The 25,558-nt window shown below is 38.8% G+C and overlaps 1 protein-coding gene across 2 annotated transcripts in view; it reads left to right on the top strand.

Annotated features, from left to right (window-relative positions):
* The window catches only part of LOC129765156 (syndecan), a 103,130-nt gene extending 77,895 nt beyond the window's left edge, over positions 1-25,235 (top strand). The window contains exons 3-5 of one of the 2 annotated variants that reach the window (XM_055765048.1): positions 6,828-7,002; positions 8,208-8,432; positions 21,678-25,235. In XM_055765048.1, coding sequence (XP_055621023.1) covers positions 6,828-7,002; positions 8,208-8,432; positions 21,678-21,850 — 573 coding nt within the window. In that variant the 3' untranslated portion in view covers positions 21,851-25,235. Of the gene's footprint in view, positions 1-6,827; positions 7,099-8,207; positions 8,433-21,677 lie in introns of both variants that reach the window. The other variant, XM_055765047.1, reaches the window with a different exon arrangement.
* Positions 25,236-25,558: the final 323 nt, after the last annotated feature.

Here is a 25,558-nt window from a genome sequence, read left to right as displayed (position 1 = left end):
GTATCTGAAAATAATCTAATATAATGTCGAGTTCTGGTAGAAGTACTGAAACTTTATAGTAAAAAATAATTTTAAAGGATAGATTAGAAGATTAATCAATGAACAGTGCGATTGGACCCTTGAATGTTCGCTTAGTAAGAAAACGTGGATGTGATAACGTAAAAAATAAATTTTGGGATGGACGAAGTTTACCCGGTCAGCTAGTTTTTACATAAAAATAATGAACGATAATTAAATTTCTAGTTTAGAATGAATATCCTTTGAAAGAGTATCAAGTTTCTTGCAAGGAATCTTGAACAGATTTTTTTCTGATAAAGATTTTCAATACTCAGATTTTTGTGGATATATTGAAATAATTTTAATACTGGTCGAGTAAGAGTAAGTGCTACGAATTCAAATAAACAAAGAACATCAATCAATTATTTTCATACAAGGTTGAAAATCTTCAGGGATGATAATCTGAGGGAGGGCACACACACACTCACCCATTTGATGACACAACAGTGATGCTTTTTTTCTCCCCTGTTGGGTGTGACCCACTGCGTCCATTATTTTGAACTGTTGTGGTATACCCCTTTCTTTATACTACACTTCAAGCTTATCTACTGCTTATTAATGAAGAAGTAGACTGAAAGCTATTGCGAGATAATAATCTGTTTGATAAAATTTATAATCCTGATCGGCGACGCAGACCAAATTTCCTTGGGCTCCAGAAAAGCTTTATCAAGGTGTTGAAGTCTGCGTCTTGTTAGAGCTCCGCAGTTACAGAGCAAATGTTCAGAGGTTTCGCTTTCGGCATTGCAAAGCGACAAATATCATCTTGTGCTAAACCTATATTTTAAGATGGTATTTACTCGGACAGTGTTCTGTTACAAGACCAGTGAATGTGCTGAAGTCTTTCTTATTAAGGCTCAGCAGTCGTTGAGTAATTTTAATACTCGGCGTGATAAATTGTTTTGCCTGGTGAGTTGTACAGCCATCCAGTTGGCTGTCAATACCCGGTCTTCCCATTTCTTTGGCTCACTTTTAAACACACAGTCAGAAATTCCACAGAATGGTTCTGGACCAGTGAAGGGTGGGTTTGAGCCCTCTATGCCGCAATGGCCAGGAATCCAGTACAGTTGTACCGAACTTATCTGACTTAATTGCCGTAAAAGGAAGATGCATTCCCAGACAATCTTTGAAGAGCATTTAAAGGCGGTTAAAGGCGGGTCCCGCTTGACTGTCTGAGGATATGCAGATGTTAGCATGTCTATATTTTCTTTTAAGGCAGACATTTAAATAATCTATTATTGCAGCTATTTCTGCCTGAAAAACTGTAGGCCAGTTTCCTATAGTTACAGAGATTTTAGTTCTGGGACCGTACACTCCAGCACCTGTTGTGATTCCCATTTTCGACCCATCAGTGTAGAACATGATTGAACCATTACGAACATTAGGACCACCATCATCCCATACTGAACGAGAATGTTCGATCACTTTGTATGGAATGTTATAATTGGTCCTAGGCTCCATCCAATCACTGTTCATCTCAGAGGCTGGTCCAGAAGGTAAGAGATTCAGGATACTCAGGTGACCCGTTTTGTCCCCGTCTATTTTTTTTCCATCTTTTATGCTTTAGAGCACTTTTCTTAACCACTAGCCGAACATGTTGGTTCAAAGGCAACAGGAGAAGGATAGCCTTCAATGCCTTTGAGGGTGTGCTTCGCATTGCTCCAGTAATCGTTGAAGTCGTTGAAGTTTGTTTAGCTTTTTTGTAGCTACAGTCTCCTTAGTTTTTGGCCACCATAATAGTGAGGCATAGGTCCTAGGCCGCACAATTGCAGTGTAGACCCACATAACCATTTTTGGTTTAACAGTGGTGCTTTATGTAGCAGTGCATTATGCATTTGAAGTTCTGGACTCTCTTGTTCATCCGAGCTAATTTTGCATGTTGCAACATAAAACAAGTATTCAGATGAGAATGAGACAGCACATAGAACACCGAAAGTACTCCCGTGAAAGCATCTTCAAATGCTGAATTGGGAAGTCATTTCAAGCACTTATGAGAAGATTCAAATGATCAAATTTCAATTTTTTTGGTCCCAAGTCAGACTATTTAGGAGTTCTTGAAACTATCATTTTTTGCCACTTCGTTAAAACTGTCCAAAAAGGTAGCACGAGCTTGTATGATTTCATTCCTTTTCGTATCTTTTGCTTCGTTTAATTTGATTTGTGGTGAGGTAAGTGTACCTTCTCTCAGATTATCATCCCTGAAGACTGTGCCAAGCAGTGTTGCCACATTTTTATCTGTACCAAAGGGGTTTAAAATCTTTCTCATCTGTACTTTTTCTTCCAAAAATCTGTACCATCGAAAATCTTTGTTGTAGAGAAAAATCTATTTTATTAGCATAAAAAAATACTCATTTATTTACTATAAATACTACATTTACATGTGCAAGTCACTCGTGTGTTTGATGATGCTCAACATAGTTTTTTTTCTGAAACCAAGCGATACTGCGACTAGTCGTCGTGTACCTTAATTTAGCTTTGTTCAAATGTAAGATGCCATACGCGGAAAAAATCTGTACCAAAAATAACGAAAAAATCTGTACCTTTCCAGGTAAATTTGTACGTGTGGCAACACTGGTTTCATGTTTTGTAGTCTTGAATGAAAATAATTGATTGACACTATTTGATTATTTGTGTCGTAGTACTTACTCTCACTCGACTAGTATTAACCCTTTCACGCTCAACATCGAGTCTCACTCGATGTGAAATGATTGTGCCAACACTTACAACATCGATTTTCTCTCGTGGTGCGCTTGCATATCACAAGACGCTGAGACGCTCAGAAGAGTAGTGAAGTTACTCGACCCATCGAAGTGTTTGCATTTGGTCCGGTCTTTTGAAAATTAAATCGTACGCAAAAAGGTTAACATTATTTCAATATATCCACAAAAATTTCATAATTGTAATAGAAAATCCTTAACAAAAAAAAAAAATCTGTTCAATATTCCTTGCAGAACACTCGATACTGTATCAGGGAATATTAATTTTATACGGAAAATTTACTCATAGTTCATTATCTTTATGCAAAAATGCATTCATTACTCCTTTTAGTTGCTTCAAGCACACATGCCGTTTCTCCCAGTTTCGTATTTGCAAATTAAGAACCGAATATTCGACTGCCGGATACCCGACAATCCGGCCACGAAGCTTGCCAGATATCCAGTATCCGGAATCCGGCCAAACTAGTATCCGTTTCAAAACTAATAAGAAGTCTATCGGAAATATTGGTCCTTATTATGTAAATTATATTTTATCGAATGATCAATTCAAACCCTATAACTATGACACCGAGCAAATTTTCGTATTTTGTAAATCGATAGAATCTATTGAATCCTGTTCTTTCTCGAACGTCATGTGTTGCAAATTGCATATTTTGAAGTGTTGCCGAAATGTTTCACCCAAAATATCAGGAATGCAACAAGCAAACCAAGCAGCTCGAAAAATTATGCTTAAAGCTTTCACTCAACTGTATCTATAACAGCAAAATAGAGCTAGCGAGTAAAATTCTGTTCAATTAGAATTACATAATAACACCCAATATTTACTTTTAAAAATTTCCATATTCTCACTCATCACTGTTGTTCTATTCATAACTTTGTTCCTAGAAAGAAATCTGCACAATTAATTCGCATTACTTATGACAGTTTTAACATAAAAATAACAATAGTGACAATTTAAAAAAAAATTACAAGTTATGGTACAAATTAAAATGGGGCAACACTGCACAATGGTCCAGGAGAAGTATTTAAGTGGAAATTAGCATTTAGAGCTCGACAGTTATTCTCTAGACAAAAACTGTCTTCGACAAAGTGGTCACATATAATAGAGCGCTAATTTTTATGTTATCAAAAATAGGGTGACCAAAACTGTCGATGAAATAAAAAATCTAACTTTCTTATCTTTATAGATAGAGGTAAATATGGCTCGACAATGTTGTAGTCCGAGTTATTTGAGACATCTTTTTAGAACAAAGAATGGCAAGCAATTGAAGAGAGCGTATTTTTTGGGAAGAAATATCAATAACTTTGAGTGAAGTTAAGATATTGACAAGTTCTGCATCGCAAATTGTTTGTATTAGTATGTTCTAAAAGTCGAAGACAGTTTCTATGTAGAATTTAAAATATATAAGTTAGAGCAAAAAAACAGTTTTTTTTCATTGTGACCCTAACGCAACTTAGAAAAAAGGCGCTATATCGGATTTTTTTTTTATCGAGATAGAAAAAAAACTTTGTTCTACAAAGACGTCTCAAATAACACGGACTACAACATTTTCGAACTAGGTTTACCTCTATCTATTAAGATAAGAAAGTTAGATTTTTTATTTCATCGAAAATTTTGGTCACCCTATTTTCAACAACATGAAAATGAGCGCTCTATTATATGTAACAACTTTGTCGAAGACAGTTTTTGTCTAGAGAATAACTGTCGAGCTCTAAATGCTAATTTCCACTTAAATGCATCTCCTGGACCATTGCGCACTGGTGAGACCTGTGTTCGTCGGTTAAAAACTGATATTGAACATTCATTCCACTGCGATTGCTATAGTGGTCGCCATAAATCGATTCCGGATTTTCTGTTGCCGTTCTACGAAAGGTGCTGTATGATAAAGTTTTTGGATAATTTATTTGAAAATTATGTTTTTAGAGCGTTAGTGGTGTAATTTTTCTAAGTGATACACAAAAATTTACTTGGATATTCGATAAATGATTTTAATTATTTTTTTAAAAAAGCTCTAGGTGTAGTCCTAAGTCTCTCCGCTTATGTTCTCTACATTGCTCTCCGTCTTTTTGGAAAAAGGGATAAACTTGATTTTTCGAACCTCCCTAAAATGGAAATGGGCACCCTAATGAAAGATAATGAAATACGGGATAATAATAAGGAACAAAATTATCACACCCAGAATTGATTTTTAGCTCATGTTTTGTCATCCCGATTTATGACATTAAATGAGACATAACATAACAGAAAATGGCATGACTCACAGATAAACCCTGGTTTTCTTTTACGCGGTTTTTTTTACAAGTTTTTTTTACGCGGATTTTCGAATTAACGCGGTTTTTTTTACGCGGATTTTCCAATTAACGCGGTTTTTTTTACGCGGATTTTCCAATTAACGCGGTTTTTTTAACGCGGTCACCGCGTAAAAAAAACTGAGCAATATCAAATCTGTCCCTCATGCTTCCTGAGACCATATGACGGAACTTAGTGCTATTGACGGATATTAGTGCCGCACCTATGTGCCAGGTTCGATGCATCTGTAGCGAACACAGATTCAATTTGCCCGCGTTGTTCACCACCGCCAATGCCAGTTTCGATGGGAACGACCACGTCAAGTCGGAGGACAGATTTTGCAACGCAAATGCCTGACAGAACAGAAAGAATTAGACCAGAAGCAGTTAGAGTTGGAACAGAGGAAATTAGCGCTGCAGAGAAAGCATTTCCAGCAGAAATACAAGTTGGGTCGCTAGCTGATGAATCTGCAAGTGCAAGAAGAAGTATCTCGAGATAGCATGTTATTTTTAATCTGAGCAATATCACATCTCTCCCTCAGGCGCACCTTTTTGAGCATTTAAACCATAAAATTTACCTTAGGCTGGACAACTACTTTGTCACACTCCACCTCGCTTCGTCATACCCCCTAAAATCGCTCATCTAATGAGTTACAATAAATGTTTACTCGAATTCGGATTTATTAACCAATTAACGCGGTTTTTTTTCTCGGATTTTCCGATTTTTGCGCGTAAACCTGAGCAACATCACTTCTCTCTCAGTTCATATCTCTCCCTTTCAAGCTCCCTCAGAGCGTATGCCGCACCCCATCACGATTCTCAAGAGGATTTTTATGTGAACTTTTTTTCTTTACGGGGAGTTTCCAATTAATGCGGATTTTCCAATTAACATGGTTTTTTTACGCGGATTTTCGAATTAACGCGGTTTTTTTACGCGGATTTTCCAATCAACGCGGTTTTTTTTACGCGGAATTCCCAATTGACGCGGTTTTTTTTACGAGGTACGTATCCCCCGCGTAAAAAAAACCTGGGTGTACTGGTAAGCATTTGTATAATATACATGGTACAGTAATATAAGATTAATATGAGCGAGCAAAACAAAAGACAAATAAGCTTTCCGCATACCTTGCTATATACACGGCCCAGACCGAGATAGATATTGTTCTCCTTCATGCGCTCCTTTTTACTCTTAGAAAACTCTTCCCAACTTCATTTTATAATCAGGTGCAATATTATCACGTATTTGCTAAACAACTGCCGAAGCATCATTAGCCTCATTAGTGGATAGCATGGTCGTGTAAATAAGCTTTGCATTCCAGCCGGCCTAGGTTCGATCCCCATTGACGTCGTATGGACTTTTTTTTTACACAATCCCAAATTAAATGAGAAAAGAAAACAAAAAGAGATGTCTGCACGCATACATACAAACCATTTTTAAGCTTTCAAAAAAGGTCATTATTTGCGCATTTGACTCAACAGCACATTAAATGGCATCATTTCTGCCAAAGATGACATGTTTTCTGTCAACGTTAGTTTGGGTGTAGTGACTTGCTGTATTGAAGAAATTTTCTTGAGACTAGATCTTCACATCACATTCACATTAATGGTTGTCTCATTTTCTTTTTATTTATGATGATAAATAAAATATCGTCATAAAGCCCCCGCTTTAAGATGATAACATAAAAAGAAAATGAGAGAAAGGTAATTTTTCCCTTGAAGAAAAACTAATATATCCAATCATTTCTGCTCTTTTTTTCGCCCTTCCAGATTCGCGACGATCTAGAGAAGGAGGACGACGAATCTTCCGGCTCCGGCTACGGTGACGATGACGAAGACTCCTCGTCCAGCTCGAGTCGTAGCAACACCAACAGCAATACGAACCTCGGCGTGAGCGGTTCGAAGGACAAGTCTCGTATTTCCGAAACCAGCGCAGGAGGATCAGGTGATCACGAAACCTACGTTGACGAAGATGAAGATGATCTCTACACTGAAACCAAAAGACCTTCTGTTGATCCGTCCACGACAGACGATGAAGATAGTCAGTTTTGCATGGCTTTTTTATTATTTACTTTTACGATTAGTCTTAAGTGGATAAACACCAGGGGTACAGCACTCGGAAGTTAACTTGATTTGATGGGTTTTGTGTACCTCTAAAGCACTGTGTAATCGACCATCAACTCCTGTTGCTCCGATTCTGTTTAGGGATGGGTTTTGTTTTGTTCTAAGATTAAGTCGGTATATTCTCTATAATTTACAGCATAGGGTGGAAGGTGACTTTCGAAACGTTTCTGAAACAAGTTTCCCCTAACAATGGTTTCACTGCATCTTTATGGAAAATCAACTTTTTTCAATTCCTTCCGTGTTTCGTCTGTTATTTGAACAATGTTTTGTTTCTATAGTTGAGTTTTTTTTTCCTGCATGAACTCTAGTTTCGTCATTCATTCCAGTCATCTCTCTCTCATGCAGAATACATTTTTACAAGCATCTTATTCATCCCCTGGCATAGCGCTCCCTTTCATTAATCTTTCACGAAGCGAGTCTCAATGCTGATTGCTTATATTGTGCCCATCTCTCCCATTTTTCTCCATCATCATTCAACTTTGAATTTGCCTCGCTCTGCGCCTATCTGTGAGAAAGTGGAAACCGCGCGAATATTGTTCCAACAATGCTTACCTTACTCTCATTCCATGCATTCGTACATCATTTTGTTTCGTTTTATATCGAATATCACTTTTCAATTTATCTGTGTCACCAGAAAAAAAATATACCTTTCATTAGTGGTTACGGCCAAACTCTCGCTACGGATGTACAATCTGAGCGAAATAATAATCAAATTCGAGTTTTGTTTGCAATCGAAGTTGCGTCTCTCAGTTTATGGAAAAAGTTTTCTCTATTCACGGTTCGATTGTAAGTCCATATGCGAAAGTTTCACTGGGAAAAGGATAAATGCGGAAAAAAATATTACAAGTTTCGTATTTACCCTTTTTCCTAATTTAGCTAAGCAATTTAACGTTACCCATTAGTGTTATTTATGCATGTTTTTGGAATAAGCAAATCAATCAAACCGCTAAATGCTACACAAACACACCATTACTAATGTCCAAATATAATTACGTTTTGCCCTCCTCGCTCTCTATGAACACACAGTGCCTATCGGCAAGGACAATAGCAAGCAATCAGGCACCAGCATAACGCACGGTGGCCAATCGCCCGACGGAGACCTCGAGATCAGCCACACTCATCAGCACATCACGCCAACGGACAGCGGCCACGACAGCAACAACGCATACGGCGGCAGCGGTGTGTTGATCATGAACGCCAAGAATGAGGACAGGACTGCCAGCTTCTTCGCACAGCCAGGCATACTTGCAGGTATGTGTGTTTTCCCAAAAAAAACCCTCCAAAAAAATGGTCCGCCACCCACACCATTCTCCGAAGTTATTTTCCACTCCTTTTTTTGTTTGTTGATTCACTGATTGGGACCGAACCTCTTTCAAGGACACACCCTTCGAAGGCCTCCCAGTCCACATAAACAACATTGTGCCTTGTCCCTTTGCTGCCTTCGGTGCTTCGTGTTTGTTTGTATAGGCAATACCCATTTTGATGTCACTTTATTATGGGGTGAATGCTTTTCTCTACAATCTACTGATTTTTCGGGGGTACCGTCGTCCTCCCGATTCCCTCGGTGCCACTTTCGGAACTTTCTCGCGCGTTATTGTTGTCATTCACACTCCCAACCAGCCAGCCCCCACAATATGCCGATAAAAGTTATCCGTGACGACGATGTGGATATTCATTTGGATTTTTTTTCTCTGGGCTGGGAAAGTTGACCATACACAATAACGTCAGCCGAGCTGTGGGAGTGAAAAATCAGTGCCGCGGGACAAGTATTGCTATGGTTAATCCATACGTGCCAAATTTTCAAGCATAACTAAACAGCAGAAGATCGCTCACTAATTGTGGACTTAATTAAAACACCGCAAAACTAATTTCGTGCGATTGGGAAAAGTCGAAAGTTTGTTAAATTTTGATGGAGCTTAGATGAAAATAATATTGGGTTGGGATTAGAGATGAATAGATAATGCGAATGGTTTCTCTTTCATATGTGTCACCGTGAATCAATGATATATGCGTCATTTACTTCATGGGCTGAAAACTTGTCAAAAATTGTTGACGAGACATTGTAGCGGGTAAACCGTATTTCATCGAGAAAAATGAATTTATTCTGAGACGCCATTTAAATATTCAAGTCGATTTGACAGGAAGTTTGTATTTGGAAAGCAATTCAAAACGACGCATTCTGTGTCTTGTGAAAAATTGATGAGTTCCAAGATGTGGACTAAACTTTGGGTGAGTGTTTTGGATGATGAACTCGCTGGGACACCAAAAGAGATGATAACACCAAATTCCGGGTAATGGAGTAAAAAGTGCCCTCAAACCAAATCTCCAGTATGGCAAATATTGTATAGGATATCAAACAGAGGCGTCTCGTCCGCCTGTTCAAACTGTTCATAGGACAGGTAGACAATCTCAGAATCAAATGTATATTATTTCACATTTGTAGATGGATGAGGTAAGATAATTTTTTTGTGATTTCAATATTATCCCGAATGTCCTTATTTTATTTTCTATTTTGGTGTACGAAATAAGCAGTAATGACTACTGGGTTCAAACCATTCATCTGAACCCGCCGTCATCCAAACATAGGGCAAACACAGCCAACTACGTATAAAACGATCACTAGGGGAAAAGGAGGGAATTTGGACCACCTAGGCAAATCGCCTAATATTTCCAAACCAATACGGTCTAAATAAAAAATGTCACATTGTATACTGAGCTACACTTGTTTTCTCTCAATCAATAATGTTTAATCATTATATCAAGCTTCAAATTACCAAATATATCATAAAATAAAAGAGATGATTTTTGGGCATTAAAATTTGATGCGGGGTGAATTGGACCGTCTGTGGGGTGATTTGATCCAGTGTGTGTTTCATCGAAAAAAACCTACTTATGTGTATGTTAAGTATTTTGGGATAATGTTACAATCAGTAACAGTGTTCTGGGATCGATACCAGGTGTCTTAACCAGATTCCAGACTAGAAAAATTGGATAGAGACCATCTCGAATTCTGTATGGATCTTTTCACTGTTTTTCGAGCATTTCCAAACACTTTCGATGCTTGGTCAAAGAAAATCCGTTCTCGATGGCTGCGTTGCTCTCTCAAGCTCTTCCTTCTTCCAAAGTTGTCTGCTCATCCTTTTTTTTTTTTTTTGCAATTCAGCGGCATCTGGAATAAATTGGACCAAAGAAAAGCCTCTTTCTTTCTTTCTTTGTTTTTAAGAGGCTTTAAACTTTGCAGTTCATTCGCCTCTAAAAAGCCTCTAACCTGTAGGACCAATTCACCCCACAGAAACGTGTCCATGTTACCCCACACAACATGCAAAAATTAAAATGCAATTAATTCCATTTACTGTTATCAAACTGACAGTTTCACTACATCAAATTGTTCCTCTTCTGTAGATAAACAGAACTTTACTGCACAATACACGAAACGTTTGTTTAGTCAGCGGGGAAAACCTTAAAACCACGATTGGAAAACTCGCATTTTTTGACAATCAAAGTGCTTGTTGTGTTCATGCTACCGTTTCCTTCCACCTGTCGAATTTTACCAAAGTTTTTTTACTTCAGGTACCTACGGTTCAACAATAGAAGGAAAAAATCCAAGTTGAGCCGTACTTTTTGAGATAAAGGGGTGGTCCAAATCACCTCGTATGTCCAACTCACCCCGTGTTAAGGCCGTTTTATATTATCCAGCACGTAGCGTAAACGGCACGTACCGACACCGGAAGACAAATACATGATGTATTCATATCATCAGACATAGCAACTTCTCTGTACGGACCGGCAGCGCGGACGGAGCGGAGAAATGCTACTGGTGATTGAACCGATGTCGTACCGAAGAGCGACGAACGCACCCATACCACGAACTTCGACGTTTGATTTGTATGTATGGTGCTACTCGCCCGTGTAGTTCGTGCCCAGCACCGGCAAAATATTCATTTCGAGAAATCCTTCATGCATTTGTCTGAAACGTGCTGTGTATGTTCGGAGCCGTTCCGCTATGTATACGCATACACATTTGAAACACATGCAATTATATTTGTCTTGCATGAAACGTGCCGTGCCGGTTACGCTACGTGCCTGATAATATAATATTACCTTTACTCTAGTACTAATGCGCCGCCTTGCGTAAAAATGACGTTTTCGGTTCAATATTTCTGCTGAACAAAACCGATGCAAACGATGGAAAATACACACCACCACTCTTCAGTGATTGTTCGTGGTTGTCATCGTTTCCTTTTCTGTTTCTCTTTCTATTCCTGACGTCATTAAAATATGAGAGAGGGCACGAGACCGCGAGAGTAAAGGGTGTGTCACATCAAATTGCATCACGGAAAAAACGCTGTAGAAATTTTATTTTTAGGAATTATATCTTCAGCTTCCGCTTATAATCAGATAAGAGTGTATAGATCACGTTGGCCATGCTTCACTGTCAATTTTTCGTAAATTTGGAAAAATGTTGTCGAACGAAATAGAGCGTCGTGAATTAATCCTGTGCACTCATTTCGAGAATCCGGAGTTGTCACATCGTCCAATCCACGGTCAGCAGAGTACTAAAACAATACTTCGAGAACCTAACCATCGACCGGAAGGAGAAGAACGGCAAAAATGGATGCTCCGTCAGTGAAAAAGATCACAAGCGCGTAGTTAAGCAGTTTAGACGTGATCCGAAAAGTTCGGTCCGGGATGTCGCCAGTAAGCTGAATTTGTCAAGTTCATTCGTCCAGCGGACCAAGCAGCGGGAGGGCCTGCGTACATACAAGGTTCAGAAGGCTCCTAACCGCGACGAAAGGCAAAACATGGTGGGGAAGACGCGAGCCCGGAAGCTGTACACCGAAATGCTGACGAAGCCGCATTGCCTGGTAATGGACGACGAAACCTACGTCAAAGCGGACTTTCGTCAGCTGCCGGGCCTGTTGTTCTTCTCCGCAGAGGACAAATTCAGCGTTCCGGAGGTGATTCGCAAGCAGAAACTATCCTAGTTTGCCAAAAAGTACATGGTGTGGCAAGCGATCTGCTCTTGCGGAAAGCGGAGCGCCCTCTTCGTGATGACCGGCACGGTAAACGGGCAGGTTTACCTTAAGGAGTGCCTACAGAAGCGCTTACTACAACTATTGAAGCAGCACGAGGGCCCGACCATCTTCTGGCCGGATCTCGCTTCGTGCCACTATTCAAAGGACGTGTTGGAGTGGTACGAAGCCAACGGGGTCACCTTCGTGCCAAAGGAAATGAACCCGCCCAACGCGCCGGAGCTTCGCCCAATAGAGAAATATTGGGCGATTATGAAGCAGGCCCTCCGGAAGAACCCAAAAGTTGTCAAATCGGAGGCGGACTTCAAGAGAAAATGGATTTCTGTTCAAAAAAAAAAACTACAACCTGACGTTGTACAGAACCTTATGGACGGGGTAAAGAGGAAGGTGCGAGCATACGGGCTTGGGCCCGAAGTATGAATAAAAAGAGAATGCCAAAAGTTGTTTAATAGTTTTTATTTTACTGTCTAAAATTTTCAAAAGGATCGGTCTACTGGGCGAATTTCTACAGCGTTTTTTCTGTGATGCAATTTGATGTGACACACCCTTTATACAGCACCAAACATCCCGAGCGAGCATGATGCGAATAAAAAACCAAAACGAAAAACGAACCAATTCATGCATGATTTCTGTGGATGTGGTGGTATTCTTCGTTGATGTGTGGTTTTAATTCGAGCGTTCTTATCGATTTTGTTCATTCGACAACTTGAACCCGGTACATATAGTACACGTTTGTCTGCTTACGTTTCAAAGCCTACGCTGCATTGGTCGGTATTGTGAATGAAATAGCTGCGTACTTTGGTCTTAATGCTGACAAAATTGTAGCCCAGAGCTTTGATGGCGCTACTGTAATGTCCGGAGATAAATCTGGTGTGCAAACATTGGTGAAACAACGGTTATTCATTGGATATATTCACTGTCGCGCACACGTATTGAAATTCTTGCTAAAACTTTTTGCGAATATATTTGCACATACGGATGTGCTTTATCAAACTTAGTAAAAAAAGGAATTAGATGTGGTAGAATTTGTGCGTAACGTGCCTTGCTTCTAAAGGGTGTGTCACATCAAATTGCATCACGGAAAAAACGCTGTAGAAAATCGCCCAGTAGACCGATCCTTTTGAAAATTTTAGACAGTAAAATAAAAACTATTAAACAACTTTTGGCATTTTCTTTTTATTCATACTTCGAGCCCAAGCCCGTATGCTCGCACCTTCCTCTTTACCCCGTCCATAAGGTTCTGTACAACGTCAGGTTGTAGTTTTTTTTTTAACAGAAATCCATTTTCTCTTGAAGTCCGCCCCCGATTTGACAACTTTTGGGTTCTTCCGGAGGGCCTGCTTCATAATCGCCCAATATTTCTCTATTGGGCGAAGCTCCGACGCGTTGGGCGGGTTCATTTCCTTTGGCACGAAGGTGACCCCGTTGGCTTCGTACCACTCCAACACGTCCTTTGAATTGTGGCACGAAGCGAGATCCGGCCAGAAGATGGTCGGGCCCTCGTGCTGCTTCAATAGTGGTAGTAAGCGCTTCTGTAGGCACTCCTTAAGGTAAACCTGCCCGTTTACCGTGCCGGTCATCACGAAGGGGGCGCTCCGCTTTCCGCAAGAGCAGATCGCTTGCCACACCATGTACTTTTTGGCAAACTTGGATAGTTTCTGCTTGCGAATCTCCTCCGGAACGCTGAATTTGTCCTCTGCGGAGAAGAACAACAGGCCCGGCAGCTGACGAAAGTCCGCTTTGACGTAGGTTTCGTCGTCCATTACCAGGCAATGCGGCTTCGTCAGCATTTCGGTGTACAGCTTCCGGGCTCGCGTCTTCCCCACCATGTTTTGCCTTTCGTCGCGGTTAGGAGCCTTCTGAACCTTGTATGTACGCAGGCCCTCCCGCTGCTTGGTCCGCTGGACGAATGAACTTGACAAATTCAGCTTATTGGCGACATCCCGGACCGAACTTCTCGGATCACGTCTAAACTGCTTAACTACACGCTTGTGATCTTTTTCACTGACGGAGCATCCATTTTTGCCGTTCTTCACCTTCCGGTCGATGGTTAGGTTCTCGAAGTATCGTTTTAGTACTCTGCTGACCGTGGATTGGACGATTCCCAGCATCTTACCGATGTCCCGATGTGACAACTGCGGATTCTCGAAATGAGTGCACAGGATTAATTCACGACGCTCTTTTTCGTTCGACGACATTTTTCCAAATTTACGAAAAATTGACAGTGAAGCATGGCCAACGTGATCTGTACACTCTTATCTGATTATAAGCGAAAGCTGAAGATATAATTCCTAAAAAATTAATTTCTACAGCGTTTTTTCCGTGATGCAATTTGATGTGACACACCCTTTATAGAGGAGCTCAAAGTAGATCATCATTTCGATAGTACACCCAAAGTTAATTTTTAGCACATGTTACGGCATCCCGATTCATTACATTAAATGAGCTAAATAATAACAGAGAATGTGCTACTCCCCAATACATGTATATCATTTGTATAATATAAATGCTAGAGCCAATATGAGTGAGCGAAACAGGACACACATTTAAATGAAAGCATATGAAAGCTTTTCGTATTGTTTGTCAAATACACGGCCCAGACAGAGAAAGATATATTCTCGTCCATGTTCTTCTTTGTCCTCTTGGAAAACACTTTCCAACTTCATCATTTTATGATGAGGTGTAATATTATCACGCTTCCGTATATCAACACTGGCAGCTATATGGATAGCGTGGTCGTGTAAAATAGCTTTGCATTCCTGCCGGCCTTGGTTCGATCCCCATTGACGTCGTATGGACTTCTTTTTTGCACAATCCCAAATGAAATGAGGAAAGAAAACAGAATGAGATGTCTGCTCGCATACATACAAAACTTTTTTTAAGCTTTTAAAACAGTTCATTATTTGCGCACGTCACCCAGATGCACACAAAATGGCATATTTTCTGCCAAAGATGAAATGTTTTCTGCCAACGCTAGTTTGGGTGTACGCTCAAACATGCAACTGATGTATTTGGCGAAACTATAAATTACAGTAACGTCATTAATTGTCGTCGTTTATATGAATCGATTATAGACAAAATTATTGACGAAATGAAGAAACGGTTTATGGAACTAGATGAATACAATTTCGTCGCTTTGTTGAATCACAAAAGATTTGCCGACTTCCATGTCGCATTACCTACTGGAAATTTTGAAATGCTTATTTCATACCACTCGAAATTTTGTAACAAATTGACGGATCTTTTTAAATTATAGTCATTATTTCGATTATCGTTGAACAAAACCTGCATCAACACTTCTCCGAAACGGCTGGCCAGAATAATACTGACATTGCCTAATACAACGGCATCCGTTGAAAGAACTTTTTTTGTTGTTCGACGGATCAAGAATTATTTGCGGTCGAGATCTGACCAGAAACGGTTATTCGGAATTATGATGATGACTGTGGAAAAAATTTTCCTTTATGAGATAATGCATATGCCTTTATTTTATGAGGAAATAATTGATAAATTTGCGCTCATAGTTGGCCGTAGGATTCTTTTGGCAATCCTGTTTTTGTGCGGGTGATAGGGACCACGCAAAAAATCGTGTTCGCTAAACAATTTGAAAAAAAACTTTTTGTTATGTGGTGGATAGGGACCGCATAAAAAAAGGTTCCTCAAGAAAATAACCCAAATCCTAATGCTTCCATTCGTGATCAACATTCGATTTCATTTTTTCACTTCCATAAGCGGCCTACTCACTTGCGTAGATCATAAAATCAACTCTTTGCTCCTGTCAATAAGCTCCTACTGGCACCTCAAAACAAACAAAACAAAACATGTGAATGGGAATTAGCTGACACAGTCCGGTGACTGATTTTTTTCAAATACCGCACAAAAAAGTCGCACCACAAAAATCGCATAAAAACCGCTCAAAAAACTGGTTTTACTGTATAGATAAATGTTGAGAAATAAAAATGTTAAAATCTGTCATCGCAATACTGTTGTTTTAATGTTGTAAATGAAATTGAACAGGTAGCTCAGTTGGTCACGCGTCGCCTCTGATATCAAATGAGAAATTTTGGCGGTTTTTTTGAACCGCTATGTGGTTTAACATAGGGTCTATGGTGAAAAACGTTCTTTCGATTATTTCACGCCATCCTCAAAATATTCGAGATGAAAATTTGAAAAAATACTGAATGAGCATTTTACTACGGTGTATCAAGAAAAATTATCAAAAATTGAAGTACTAAAAAAATATTGAAATTTAAAAAAAAAATTTGGGATTTAGAGATTCAGTACTACTTTAATTCATATTTAAATGTATTCCTACGGCTTTTCTAGATACAGTGTCGAACAATAGAATAGGACCACAGCTCAATCCAAAACAGAAAGTGACAAAACTTTGAGAAAAAAATTTCCATTTAAGTGCATCAAACCATTTACAAATTGTAAATTCCATTCTTCGAAGAAATTGTCCTTTATTTAAAAATGCGTTTTAAGCATACTTACTGACTAAAATAACGCGACATAAAATAGGACCGCTTTAGAATTCATGGTAAAAAAAATTAAAAAAAAAAGAAATTCATACCGTGATCGATTTGCAGGGTTAGTACTTGGTGGTATAACCCTTATTACGCATCACTTCTCGCACCCGGTTCGGCATCGACTCCACCAGCTTTTGGCACGTTCTCAGCGGGATAGCGTACCACACCGCCTGGATTCTCTCCCACAGCTGCTGCTTGTTTTTTTATTTTTCGGTGTACACCTTACGTTTAACTATTTCCCATAGGTTCTCTATGGGATTGAGATCAGGGGACTGTGCTGGCCACTCCATAACGTGTACCTTATTATCCTGGAACCACTTTTTAACCGTTTTAGCGGTATGTTTGGGGTCGTTGTCCTGCTGGAACTGCCACTTTAGGGGCATCTCCCACTCGGCGTGTGGCAGCATTACTTCCCGAAGTATCTGGGCGTAGAGATGCTGGTCCATAATCCGGTCGATCCAGTACAAGGGACCCAAGAAAAGCACCCCCACACCATGATGTTACCTCCTCCATGTTTGAATGTTTTATTTGTATACTGGGGCATATACGCACAGCCGAGTGGGCGATGGACCCAACTCTTTCCGTCCGAGCCGATGAGGTTCACTTTGGTCTCATCCGACCACAGCACATTTCTCCATAGTTTCTCCTTTTCCGGGCCACACGCCGAGTGGGAGATGCCCCTAACGTGGCAGTTCCAGCAGGACAACGACCCCAAACATACCGCTAAAACGGTTAAAAAGTGGTTCCAGGATAATAAGGTAGACGTTATGGAGTGGCCAGCACAGTCCCCTGATCTCAATCCCATAGAGAACCTATGGGAAATAGTTAAACGTAAGGTGTACACCGAAAAATCAAAAAACAAGCAGCAGCTGTGGGAGAGAATCCAGGCGGTGTGGTACGCTATCCCGCTGAGAACGTGCCAAAAGCTGGTGGAGTCGATGCCGAACCGGGTGCGAGAAGTGATGCGTAATAAGGGTTATACCACCAAGTACTAACCCTGCAAATCGATCACGGTATGAATTTCCTTTTTTTTAATTTTTTTTTCCATGAATTCTAAAGCGGTCCTATTTTATGTCGCGTTATTTTAGTCAGTAAGTATGCTTAAAACGCATTTTTAAATAAAGGACAATTGGTTTAACTACGGATGATTTTAATTTCTTCGAAGAATGGAATTTACAATTTGTAAATGGTTTGATGCACTTAAATGGAAATTTTTTTCTCAAAGCTTTGTCACTTTCTGTTTTGGATTGAGCTGTGGTCCTATTCTATTGTCCGACACTGTATGTGTGTGATTTTTTCAGATTTTTTCAGTGTTGCGCGGTACAAAAAAATATTTTCTATTTCCAAAGGACCTGGCTGGGTAAGGGAATAAAAAGTACCCCCAAACCAAATCAGCTGCTTTTGATCCTCGAAAATCTTCAATTTAGAAAATTGATTTTTTTTTCGATGCCAAATGACTAAAAAATGCATAAAACGTCGAGATCTGGTGTTATCTTGAAAAAAAATTTTTGGCCGAAAATCAATTTATTGGGACTTAGCCTAAGTGGCCAAAAAATCAAAAACTTGAGTGCTTTGAGGCACCCCTAAATCATGTCCGATTGAGCTGAAATTTGCACAGATCATTTTTTTGACCAATAAACAAAATGTACATGGTCGGTTCTTTAAATTCGATAATTATTTTTCTTTGCATACCTCCATTGCCTCTCAGGCTCCCAAAAGGTCGATTTTCGGTCAAAATTTTTTTTCGAGACTACACCAGATCTCGACGTTTCATGCATTTTTAAGTCATTTGGCATCGAAAAAAAATTCGATTTTCTAAATTTCCTTTACTCCCCCCTTGGAAGATTTTCGAGGATCAAAAAAATCAAAACTTCGAGCGCTTTGGGGCACTCCTAAATCATGTCCGATTGAGCTGAAACTTTGCACAGATAATTTTTTGGGCCAATAAACATAATGTACATGGTCGGTTTTTGAAATTCGATGATGAATTTTTCCTCATACATCCATTGCCACCCTAGTGTTCCCTAACACGGGCGCATAATCAAGGTGCCCGTCGTTTCTATTCAGAACCACCAACAAGTTCCGAATAAAATGTATTCAAAAACACACACACTAACAAAAAAAGATTTCTGTAAATTTCGATTCGTCTAGCACGTAGCAGTCGTTGTAAAAATAATATCTTTAAACTCTGTTAAACTCTAGCTTATTGATCAGGACTAGAGGTGTGCAATCCAGCTCATCAGCTCAGATCAGCTCAGCTCATCTAAAAGAGCTGTTCTTCATCAACAGCTCTTCAGCTCAGTTGTCAGTGTCGACGTCTAGTAGCGACTTTTAATTTGGGTCCCAAACTCGATAGCGTAATCTTTATCAGATTAGGAGACACGAAGCCAGTTTTAAAATGTTAAAATTTAAATGATTTTTTTCACACCAAGTTATTAAATTACTTAAAACACGTATTCCTGACTCTTATTTAACCATTTGTCTATACATTTCCGACATTTTTACTGAGACGTTTCATTATGATATACAATTGTCTTCAAAAATAATTTTCTTATAAGAATTTTTCACCGCCTACAAACAGTGTTTTTCATTGAAATAGAATACTAATTTAATACACAGGTGTAAATTTTCATTCATAATTTTAATTTTAAAAACGTGTTCATTTTGCCTGAAAGTCAATTATTTTTGGCGTCCCCTAAACTAGAAAACAAAGCTCAATGCCGTCAACGCGAATATAACAGTTGAAAAGACAAGGAACAAATGAAACTGAACTGATGTCATAACACGGAGAGCGAGAGGCGGTCAGTTCATTTGTATCTTACAGCTCACACACTCTCTGCAATTCTACAGCTCTTTTCTCTCCTGCATCAATATCAAAGTGAGCTGAAGAGCTGTTTAATTTTTTTTGCGGGCTGTTCCGTGTCAACTCACTTCAAAGAGTCGATTCTTCGGAACAGCTCACGAGTGGATGTTTTTTCCCAGTTCTTCCTTAGCTTTATTGATTAGTACCTCCTCCGTTTTCGCCACAAAATTGTTGGAGTAGACCCTCCGCTTCAGGTTTGCCCAGAAATTCTCGATGAGCGCAGCTGGGAGACGCTCGGAGGATCGACGGACTTCAGAGCAACACTGCCCATGATTTCATAGGAGACATAATCGACAACACCATTACTGATGGGAAAACGCATTTTTGTTGTTTTTTGGCCTACAAGCATAACCATGCTAATTTCCGATGAAATGATCTGTCCAGTTGAAGGATATTATCGGCAAATAGAGGGCCTAGGTGATTTTGCGGATTATAACATATTTTTTCCATTTGGAAAACGCTTGCGTCTATTTATGCGGACAATCAATCGTTTCAATGAACATTTGTCCGCAGAGCTAGACGTAATCACCAGGTTGCTCTGTTTGTAGCGTTAGTATTTACAATTCCGATAATAGTCTAAACGTCTCCGTCTGTAGTTTCAGTTCTATCACATGTAGATATCACGATCAATCGCATAAAGATGGTGGAGTGATTTACTCCAACGGTATGAGTAAATGCTGAGTATGTGTGATAATTCAATGTTGAATCCGAGGAGTTATAATGCTAAAAACAAATATTATTTTACTTTTATTACTGGTCTGATTGTTTCATTATCGACTTGAAGATCCAAATGCAGAAATTTAGATAATTATAACATTAAAAAACACAATTGCTTCTCTTTGTTCATCGTGTATAGAAAATAGTAATTATATGAGCAGCGTTTCAATGGTTTCTTATATTCATCTATTAGGAAACACTAAGTAATAAGACACTATCGTGTCTTGTTTGATCCCTACAAAGTTCAATTAAATTGGGCAACGAGTTTGTTATCGTGGACAGCGCTTCCTCGCGCAATGTATGGCCAAAGAAATGCGTTCTAGGAGTTGTTAAGAGGCTAAAGACAGCCATATTAACCGAGAGTGACAGGCCCGTCATTTTGCAGAAGAGAGTGAAGATGTCTGGTGTCATTGGGATGGAATTTTGAAGCATTTCTGAATAAATCCGCTTGGACCGTTCTTTTAAGGTATTCTTGATTTTTTCCTTCGCTATCTATATACCAGGCATTAGAAAAAATCATAGAGAACCCAGCCGCAACGACGACACTTACTCTCTTTAGGACAAAAAGTCTGATTATGGATACCCCCGCAATCTACAATCTGACAAAGATTTCAGTAGATTGCATGTAGGAATCTCCACAATGATCATGGCACGGCAAGGTGCATACACGCGATACTCTATCGTAAAAAGATCGCAGCGCGTTTTGATGTGATTAATGTTAGCAATCAACAACTATTGTGTTATTAGAAAATTACTTAATTTCGTTCATTATTCGGTATTCGGCCGAAAAGTAATAATTGACCGGATTATTTCCGTTTCTATAAAATTGCTTCAAAATACGTTCGCTGTAGTTTTTCGATTTGAACTGATTGAACTTGAGTCTGTGCATTTCGTAGAGAAATATTGTCTTATTCGATTGGCGTGGTTCTAAAGCTTTTAACTTGACCTCGGGCTCTGAAAATTTTCTGCGATTGCAACTAAGAAAGTCTTTCGAGATCGTTACAATGTTTGAAGTAACGCATGAAGTTGCATGTATTGAACTTTTGGACAAACCGAGAGTGCGACATAACGAAGAAACGAAGTCTCTCCACCCAACAGATCATCTGAGCACATTGGCGTTTCCCCTTGGCGCTCTGCGTTATAACATGCATGTTGAGCTTTCAGTTGTTTAGTGAGACGAATTCTTCAAAATGATTTTCATTTCCATTCTTCATTCTTCTAACGCAATGTAATTGAAAATCATATTATAAAGGATTTTCAATTACATTGCGTTAGAAAAATATAACCCATAATGCCGCATCCGGTATATATACACCGAACGGGACTAACTTTTTCTACTCTTATTTTTTCGCAGCTGTGATTGGAGGTGCGGTAGTTGGTCTGCTGTGCGCCATCCTAGTCGTCATGTTCATCGTCTACCGGATGCGGAAAAAGGACGAAGGCAGCTACGCCCTGGACGAGCCGAAGCGATCGCCAACGGCTAACACCTACGCGAAGAACGCCAACAATCGGGAGTTCTACGCCTGAGACTACTCGATCGACTCCAGTGATGGTGATTTGTAAACACAATAGCAAACAGAAAAAAAACAAACTGAACACAAGAAGCAGTAGTAAACACAAAACAAAACAAAACAAAAAGCCCGCGCGCTTAGTCACTCAAAACTGTAGAGTCGTGCCGAGTTCCAAGTATATATGCAGCAACAACAACAACATTATACTAAATAGATGAAGAGATTGAACGTTTGGAGGAGGTCTTAGTGAGCGAGAGAGCTCTGTTTTTACGATTTGTGCGTAACGCGCGGAGCGCGCTGGTTGAGTCACATTCATAGCCTACTCAGAGAGAACTCGTGCGTTACGGCCGCTTTAATGATGAGATATACTAAAGATCAATCGCAAAGTATTGGTTTTTTAAACACACATTTTTTATCGTTTTCTATTATTTGTTTTGTACCTACTACCTTGAAGTTGCTTATTAGGAGAATCCTGGAATATGGCATTAGTTATTGCGCAACGGTTGAACGAAGTGTGAAATAAGCGAAGTAATGGAAAAAACCACAGAAAACAAAATACAAGGCAAACTATGAATGGAACAATACAGCATTTAACGATGGCAGACGTAAGAAGAAGATGAAGAAAAATGAACACTCCTTTACACTCACAGGTAAAGTTTTATCGTGTAAGAAAAAGCAGGCTAGAGGTTTATAGAATATAGATGTTACATATTTATATAAAGGCAGGCTAACAAAATGATGATTAAGCGAATAAAGTTTATTTTTTAGTTGAATAGTAAGCATTAGTTATAGTTCATTTCGAGACAGCTAAACGTATTTTTTTCCTTTGAATGAAAACAAATATAGGAACAAAAAATAAACCTAAATACTAAAACCCGAGTGGAGGCAAAATGATTAATACTTTATTGTTAAAGTATGGTAATACAAAACGGTATATAAGGAGAGCATTTTGTATAGGGTAAACAAGCATATATGATTATTATTTATACAATGACGTTTTTTTCTGAATCGGAAACAATAATCTTTAATTATTAGTTGAACGATTGAATCTATAGCAATAAACAAACACGTAAGAAAAGAAACTGAGTATGGTTTGAAGAAAAGTATTTCGTTTTTTGTTGAGAACAATGATGATAAAATAATAATCGAAAAAACAAGCGGATTCATTTGAATTTGAATGCCACATCCAGTTTTCCGGCAGGATAGACAAATAACAAAGAAGCGAATTGATCGTGTTTTTTCTATTATCTCGGGTTAAGTGCAAACGAGGAATGCATTTTTTGGATATCTGTTGATGTCGCGACGGTGAATTGAGGCATCCTGATGCCAACACAGCCTGTGAATGCATATTTGTTTTCTGGATTCGAAGAAGCAGAAGAAAGGGAGGTAGTTTTCGTTTTAAACACAGAGACAGTAGGTAGCATTTTTTCTCAGTCATTTTAATGCCAGAAAATCGCCCTTTACGGCTGGACAATTGTAGTGGAGTAGTTTGAAAGATGTACATTCGCAACATTATTCGGTCTTATTGTGTGGCGAGATAAGTTGTCGGAAAAGAATTGTGTGTAACCAAACCTGGACTAAAAAGCTAGCTACATGAGAGAGCATTAGAAACTATCAATATGTGAAAAATGAACAAAATATCAAACACAACTAGCTTTTTGAATTATAACTGGAATACACGTATGTATAAAACAAAACAAAAAAATGAAACAAGATTTGCTATTATAATTATAATTGTAATTAGCATAGATATCAATACGATGTGACATCATGAACCTTACGTATGAATACCTATAGTCATGTATCGTAACAACAAAGCCCCAAAAAGTATTACTACAACCACTGAAGGCTATATTCTTGCTTGTTTTTTTTTTATAACAGTCCATCTAAGCACATGTCCGGAGAGAAATACGCAGGTGAAAAAAAACAGGTGTAATCATATTTAGACATTTGTATCAAGCTAATTTCTGTTATTTTCTGTCCGTTGTTTAGGTATCGATAATGTATAATCCAGTGTAATACATACTGCTGACTTAGGACGACAAACTAAGCAAACAGATGCTGTATTGAATCGACAAATGATTATATGAATGAAATAAGAAAAAAACACACAATTATATACTAATTAGTGAAACTCTGTTTGTCCTGAAATGTCATTCAACAATAACAACAAATGGTCGCATGAAATAGAACCAATGAAGCTCGAAAGGTTCAAACCATCATGTTTTTTTGTTCACAACACATCGCAATGTGTCCCTCCCATAGGAAAAAAATGACCGAACCTTAGAACTATAATCGATTAGATAGTACGAAGCGTTTAAGCAAAACCAGTGATCTTCAATCGCTCATCAACGCGAGGATTATAATCAAGAAGAACCCAAGTTTGGAAGGTTTATTACGAAATTAATGGCCTAATAGTTTTCACACACCTGATTTGCCCTGTCTGGGCTTTCCCATCTCCCTCTATCGAATAGCCAATTCATCGATTACGATTCGCTTCAATACTGATTTCTAATGTCTATGAAAACATATTCGACGCTAACTAGAGACTGATTGTGTAGAGATGAGAGTAACAAGAAACTGTGTTTTCACGTTCCCATTTCTTTCCGTTTTGTGCCATTGAGACACCGTTAGCATAAGCGTGGTTATGATGCTTTCCATTTGTTCCGAGTATAACCGACCAATTTAGAACCTTCTACCAGCAATCTCAAAAAAATGACCCCACAACTTCTAACTGCTGCCCTCAAACCATTATCGATCAAATATTAAAACATACAAATCGGTGCTTTTATTAATAGAAACGACAACATATGTTTATGCATTTATGAACGTTACTTTCGCTTCAACGTGAACCAAAAAAAAAAACGTAAACATTCCGGAACGAACATTATCTTTTCACAGCCAACGCTCCCTTTTCCACACTCGCACCCATTTTTGGAAACATTAACAAACCAACAACCACAAAAATTAGGCAATTTTTCGTGACACGAAAAATCAACAGATTTCGATGGAATAATATTTAACGAAAACAAAAAAAAAAGAAAATTGAACAAAATACTTTGATACTTTAGGTAAAATAAAAACCCAACATATATTTCGATTTGATAATGATTAGCCGAAGCGAATTTCGAACTACTTTCGAAGGAACCAGCGGAAACATTGTGTATTGTGTATCGCAAGCAAAAAGCAAGACAGCAGCTGAAAATGGTTTGAAGTGATGTGCAAACAAAACAGAAAAAAACCAGATGAAAAAAACAAGTATAAAAGGAAATCATTAGAAATATTACTAAAACTAAATTTAATAAACACAACACATCACAGACATACACACACACACACAAACACAAACAAACAAACACGTATGTAAGGGACATTGTAAATAAAGAAGTCTTTACAGTGTAGTCTGGGTAGATGTCGACAAGGACAGAAAAGAAAGCCGAAGTTCATTCTACATCATGGTTGATATGGGTGTTTCGGAATGATGCTCAACTTTTTACTGTTTGTAATCAAATCAAGATCGAAGAACTCCAACCCAACTTACTCATTACTCGCTTTTGTGGCATTTGGTTCAAACATCTAACACAATTGAATATCGACGCTTTCATTTCTCAATATCTCAAATTAACCCTAGGTAAAGTATTGTTGACGTCAAAGTTTAAAGATTTTTCTATTATAGAGACTTCGAACTACAAAATTCATTGGTCTCTAGATGACAGTGGACCAC

This window comes from Toxorhynchites rutilus, chromosome 2, assembly GCF_029784135.1.
Source record: "Toxorhynchites rutilus septentrionalis strain SRP chromosome 2, ASM2978413v1, whole genome shotgun sequence".
Classification (NCBI taxonomy): Eukaryota; Metazoa; Arthropoda; class Insecta; order Diptera; family Culicidae; genus Toxorhynchites; species Toxorhynchites rutilus.
Note: the sequence above shows the minus strand (reverse complement) of the source record. Positions and strands in the feature narration are given on the sequence as shown.